Genomic DNA, 6,000 nt, shown 5'->3' with positions numbered 1-6,000 from the left:
TGTGAGTGAGTATTCTTGATACGAAACCACGACGACACACACCAGTCGCGACTCGCATCGGTTGCCTCCATGAACGGCGGAGCTATTCTCGCGCCCACACCACACCTGGCTCCAACGTGGACACGCCCATAGCTGGGGACACTACTAGGTCACGCATGGCATCACAGAAGTTTTATCTCTGGGCCCCGAAAGGCATCTCTAGCAGTGTCGTTACACATGCCCCCTCCCCTCCTGGGCGCATGCGCCTCACGTCTCGCCAGAGCATAAGCCCTTGGCGTGTGGCGAGACGAGAGCGAGACGAGTTTTTCGCCATGCAGCGAGCAGCAAGCCGCCCGCCGCAAACAGCCGGAGGCCTCGCCGCGGCACTGGCTGCGCCGCGGTCCCGCACCCGTCGACGCAGCTCCCCCCGCGGAAGACCGCGCGTAGCGACGCCTTGACGATCGAGATGAGCGCGCTCCAAGCTCGCCCACCTACTGCCCCTGAGAGTTGGTTACGAGTGGGATCAGCTCCCCCCCTTGGGATCGAAGCTTCCACGACCTCGCACCCAGCATCACAGGCGGGATCAAAAGGGGACACACACACACACACTCACGTATCAGCCCCGCCGAGCTCGATGAACGCCAGCGGGTGAGGGCGGCTATTCTCCCCCGAGGCAGGCACGGATACACAGTCCCTCGTGTCGCGCGTGTAAGTCCCGGTTGCCGTGCGCGCCAGCGCGTGTGGCCGCGTACCTTAGCTAAGATACGCGCGCACGGGCGTGGGTGGGTAAAAACGGGTCACTTTGCGGGGTTTGCCGTCAAGGGGCACGCGTAAACTTGCGGCGGAAAGTGGCGAGCGAGTGGTCGTGTGTCTTGTGAGCCTGTTTGTGTCTGTGTGTCGCTCGTGCGTGTCGTCATCATCTGTCTAGCGTCCACCCATACCGCGTTGGTGTCCAGTCCGAGCCTGGCTGTTCTTCACCTTTCTACCTACCTACCTACCTACAACAACTCTCCTACCTACCTGGTCGTGCGTGCCATGCCCAACGGCATGCACGATGCGAGCAGAAGGTCCGTACCACTCAAGTGATACGTACTACCCTCCGAGCAGTGCTATTAGCACGTACCCAAAAGGGGGACAGGACTCTCTCTCTGCACCTAGCTGTCAAGGAACAAGCCGGATGGGAGGACGGCACGCCGCCACCACACAGGGATTTTAAGGAGCGAAGTGCGGTGCTAGCCTTCCCACCCTCGGGCGTCTACCTCTTCCTGTCGCTGTTCGCAGTCTCTCGCCAATTCTCGCAGCGACCTTCATGCCACCTCGTGGTCGTCCCACTCTCGTCCTCGTTCTCTCTTCCTGCTGCTGTTTCATCCTCTGACTCATCGCTCTCCTCGGCCTCGTTCTGAGACGCCGCTGCCCTCTGCCGATCCCTTGCTCTCGCTGCTTCTCTCGCCTCTCTGCGTAACTCCGCCCTGCTCTCGGCATATTTTGGCCCCTCGAGTTTATCGAGCTCTCCTCGCGCAAGGACCACATTTCTGACTCCCACTCCGATCATTTGCCTCCAAGTCATGTCGTTGCTCAGGTCCACTCTCGTTTCGAGCACTTGTACCTCAACGGTCGGTGTTGGCACTGGGGTTCCCTTCGGGTATATCGTGACAGCTGACGGCCCATCTCTCCTAGAGGTGCCTAGTGCTTTATTTATTTATGTGTTTGGGACGCCGGTCTGCGACAACTGTGACGCCCGCGCGAGTAGTCCTGTCCCTTTAGCAGGGCATCCAGGCACCGCACACCTCAACCTCACAAGACAGCGCTCAGCATAGAGAGGAGAATTCTCATCGTTAATAAGTAAACAAAGAGGTTGACAAAAAGAAAATAAATAAAACGGACACGCCAAGCACCCAGGCTACCGGGTACAAGGGCTCTCTCTCTTGCCCGCAACCCGATGCCAATCGTCTGGCCAACTGGGTGCGCTTCTTACGCCCCCCACAGCAAATCGGTTTTTGCCCTTAAATAGTGCGATTTCCCACCGAGGTCAAGCGAAAATCTCGTTCACCAAAAATCGCACGCGCGTCGAGATCCAAAACTCGACGCGGCCAACTCCAAGCCCAAATCTGGCCAGAGCCCCATTCCTACCAACCGTCGGCTTTCGCCGCTTCTGTTTCCTTGAAAGCGCCGGCACATCAGAACAAGATAAGCCGGACGTGGCGAAGTGCGCGCGAGCGACGTGCAACACGTGTGTCGTCGTCCCCCGACGCTGCACGTGTCCCCCCCTAGGGCCAACCTCCTCCGCCGCCGCCGCCGCCGTTATCCTCAAGATTCGTAATGTCCTACCTCCTCGAAGAAGATCATGTTGACGAAGGCCGTCGTCCCGAGCATGCGCGCCTTGGCGGAGGCGTCGATGCCTTTCGGGAAGTCGAGCTGGAAGGAGTCGGCGTCCGTGAAGACCTGTTCACACATCTCTACCGTGAAGATGCGCTGTTCAACACCTCGCGGCAGATAGCGGCGTCCGTGAAGACCTCGGTACCGAGGCCGCGCCACATCTTCACAATCTTGCCGATCTCCTCGCCCTTGCCCCCCGACGAGCCTGCAGGGTAGATGTAGAACGGAACCTTGCAGTTGCAAAGACCTTCGGCGCAGCAGTCGATGCACCTGCGGTGTGGGATCGGGAGTGTCTCAGCATGGTCACCTCCGATGGGCAGCTTCCCTTGGCGAACGCACATGCCGCCGACGCAGGATGGCATCTGCACCTTGTACTCCTCCTGGCCGGCCGGATCGAAGACGCTGATCTTCGGCAGGCATACGTAGCACGGCAGGCTCGCCCCGCCGAGCGAGTCGCCCGCCCCGTCCTTGAAGGTGATCGCGGGGTTGCAGCAGCAGAGGCAAGCCTAACATGAACCGGACACAACAGCTGATGGTAGGGAGCTTGCGCAAATCAGTGTGTGCACACAGAGACGCAAAGCTGCCCCAGCGCTGAGCGAGAATTCCTTTGACATGGTCATGACCGTGCCGCTGTGAGACTCCTTGGTGCCCGTCCACACTGTCTGAGTGAAAGCCCTATTGTTTTTGCAGCAAAAGCGCATGCAAAAGTCGCTCTCCTCCAGAGAGTAGTAGGTCTCGGCGCCCTTTGCGTCGGCGGCCGAAGGGTAGATCTTGAACTCGTTCGTCGCCTCGCAGCCGAAGCATTCCTGGACGCAGCCCTTCTTGGTCTGCTTCACAAACAGCGATTCGTACTGGCCCAGGGTCTCCGTGTCGGAGCGGTCCATCAGCTGGACCTTCGCCATGGCGATAGCGAGCGGTCTGAGACAAGGCAAAGCGGCGTCTCGCCGAATGAAAACGACACGCAAAAGAATTTTACTACCGTTCACGCGACAGGCGAGGCGCGGGCGACGGCTTCTGCAGAAGCCGTCGCCCGCACCACAGGAGCAGTCACACCACTCCCTCTCCGGCGCCCACCCACTCCCGACTCGGATATTTCAACTTGCCGCCCTTGACGCCGCCGCATCTGGCCCTGCTGCCATCGTTGTAACCCTCGCCGCCCTTGCCGCCGCCTCCCCGACGCGCGCCCGCGACGCCGGCCGCCTCGTCCGCCGCCCCGCCCGCCGCCCGCCGCCTCGCCTGGCCTTCGCGCCCGCCCGCTCGACCGCCGCCACCGCCGGCATCTCGACGGCTGCCGCCTCGCCCGCCCTCAAATCCTGTCCACAAAAATAATTTTTGCCGCATGGCGCAGGGGCGCTCTCTCTTTCCGCGTGCCGTCCTCCCATCCCTCCCTTGGGTTGCCCGCAGTGTGCACATCGCCAGGCAGTCCCGAGTCTAGGGCACCCCCTGGGTGGGGGCCGGCAATTCCCATGCCGGGGCTCCGCCACAACCCCCGCCGGGAGGGAATCCCTGCTCACAGAAAAGGGCTCCGAGCCCTGTCTCGCGCACGCCCCTGGCGGGCGCTGCGGACCAGTTCCGCGAGCGCTCGTCAGCGGGTGGTGTGCGGTTCTTGCCGTAGTTCCTCTTCGGTCGCCTAGCCCCGGCGCCGTCTGTCGGACGCCTGCGTGTCACGAGTGCGAGCCGCTCGCGGTTCGTACGCCCGCTTGCGGGTTCGAGTGGCGGGCCATCCCGCTTGCGGGATGGCTTAGCGGGTTCGAGCCGTCACACATTGGCTGCCGGGGTGTGTGTGCCGAGGGGGGGCTGGGTGGGCGGTAAGCCGTCATTGCCCGGCGCTGCTTGCAGCGCTCTGGGTGGTAGTGGCGGCGCTGCCAAGAGTGGTGCTCTTGGGAAGAGGTTCCTCCTTTCCGCTCCCCCCCCGCAAGGCGCGAGACACACGTCTAGCCTACCTACCCTCTAGCCAGTGAGTGGCAGTGCCGAACCAGGAAGTTCCTCTCTGTCGTTCGTCGCTCACGAGGACGAGGCCCTGCGTTGTTCTCGTTTAGCCAGAACTATACGGATCGAATGCGTCATACAGATATACCACGACCGAACTACACCGGGGAACAGAAAGTCAGAGAAGAGGTGCAATCGGCCGCCTGTCTAGCATGCTGTCCAGCTAGAGGTAGAGCGTACGGATGGCAACACTCTGCCGATATGGAGCGGCCTCGAGGGAGCGGCAGCAGACTCGGATGCTCCGCTGGTCCCCCAGCCTGCATTTGCAAGCGCAACAGGAGGCGGTCCTCCTCGATCGTCCACGGAGTGTAGCTGGAGTTCATCGACACGGTTTTTCGCGTGTGCAGCTTCAGAGAGCGTCCTCGACCGACGGCTGCAGGCTTGCCTCGGTGCTCTTCAGCTGCGTCTCGCTCATTTCTTGCTCCTCGCATATTCCGCACATCACGCCAGGTCCTTGCTGCGACGGCCTCGCCGACATCGCCCGGTCCGCGGCCGTCTCGCTCGTCTTCCGCGCGTCGCTCGCAGAGCAGGGCATCCTCTTGTGGGCGAGATGAGCACACGAGCCAAGCCCGTCGCCGGCGAGTTCGCCCTCTCTGCCGCCGAACGCTCCGCCATCGCCAAGCACCTCCAGTCCTCTGTGCGCAGTGAGCCACGTCCTGCCGCACCGACGACCGCGAGGGTGGTGCCGCCTCCTCGGCCGTGGCCATCGGTGAAGCCGCGCAAGTGCACCGCAAACGAGCTGCCCGCCTACCGCCATCGCGAGGAGCTCCTCGCCACGGTGCGCGCCGCCCGCGTCACGCTTGTGCGGGGAGCCACGGGCTGCGGCAAGTCGACGCAGTTGCCGAGGCTGCTGCTGCTTGAGGCTGCCACGGCGGGGACGCCGTGTGCAATCGTCGTGGCTCAGCCGCGCCGCCTCGCCGCCATGGCGCTGGCAGAGCGGGTCGCGTCGGAGCTCGGCGAGGGCGTCGGCGGCGTGTGCGGCTACCGCGTGCGGGGCGACGCGCGGGCGTCGGCCGAGACGGCGCTCACCTATGTGACGACGGGCGTGCTGCTGCGGCTGCTCGAGGAGGACGCGGCGCTGCAGGGCTTTAGCCACGTCGTCGTCGACGAGGTGAGGCCGTCGCACGGCCACTGCGAGTGTGGCCGCCGCCGTGCCAGCCTCCCTCGCCTGCACTCCCTCTCACCTCCACCAGGTGCACGAGCGGAAGGTTCCTAGAAGGTTCCTAGAAGGTTCCCTCTCACCTCCACCAGGTGCACGAGCGGAGCGTCGAGACGGACCTGCTGCTGCTCGCGCTGCGCCGCGCGCTCGCGGCCGGCTCGAGCGCCAAGGTCGTCCTCATGTCCGCCACGGTGCCCGCCGCGCCCTATTGCGAGTACTTTGCCGCCTCGCTCGGCGGCGGCGGCGGCGGCGGCGTGGCGGTGGTGGAGGTGCCTGGCCGCACTTATCCCGTCGAGGAGCTCTTCCTCGAGGACGACTTTGTGGTTGGTGCCAATTAATAATCACTAGTCAATTAACTACTCCTAGGAGCTCTTCCTCGAGGACGCCGTCTCGAACACGGGCTACGCCTGCGCCGCCGCCTCGGCTCGCGACAGACACGCCGCTGCCCGGAGATGACAACCACGCTCAGAACAGAAGCTTCTATGGGCAATGCGTAG

The 6,000-nt window shown here is 63.2% G+C and overlaps 2 protein-coding genes across 2 annotated transcripts; one reads left to right on the top strand and one right to left on the bottom strand.

Annotated features, from left to right (window-relative positions):
• Positions 1-2,110: 2,110 nt before the first annotated feature.
• On the bottom strand, positions 2,111-3,267 carry EMIHUDRAFT_453020 (hypothetical protein). The gene is made up of 4 exons (XM_005760915.1): positions 2,940-3,267; positions 2,695-2,861; positions 2,493-2,625; positions 2,111-2,421 (listed from the first exon to the last, which is right to left on the bottom strand). The coding sequence occupies exons 1-4, from the start codon at positions 3,255-3,257 to the stop codon at positions 2,287-2,289; spliced, it is 753 nt and encodes a 250-aa protein (XP_005760972.1). The 5' UTR covers positions 3,258-3,267; the 3' UTR covers positions 2,111-2,286.
• A 1,804-nt stretch (positions 3,268-5,071) lies between these two features.
• Positions 5,072-5,724, top strand: EMIHUDRAFT_46639 (hypothetical protein; the record flags this gene model as incomplete). The annotated part of the gene is made up of 2 exons (XM_005760914.1): positions 5,072-5,455; positions 5,596-5,724. Coding segments are annotated over 2 exons (513 nt in total), but the record flags the coding sequence as incomplete, so codon positions are not given.
• Positions 5,725-6,000: the final 276 nt, after the last annotated feature.

Source organism: Emiliania huxleyi (assembly GCF_000372725.1).
Source record: "Emiliania huxleyi CCMP1516 unplaced genomic scaffold EMIHUscaffold_73, whole genome shotgun sequence".
Classification (NCBI taxonomy): Eukaryota; Haptophyta; order Isochrysidales; family Noelaerhabdaceae; genus Emiliania; species Emiliania huxleyi.
The sequence above is the reverse complement of the archived record's forward strand: the minus strand, read 5'-3'. Positions and strand labels throughout refer to the sequence as shown.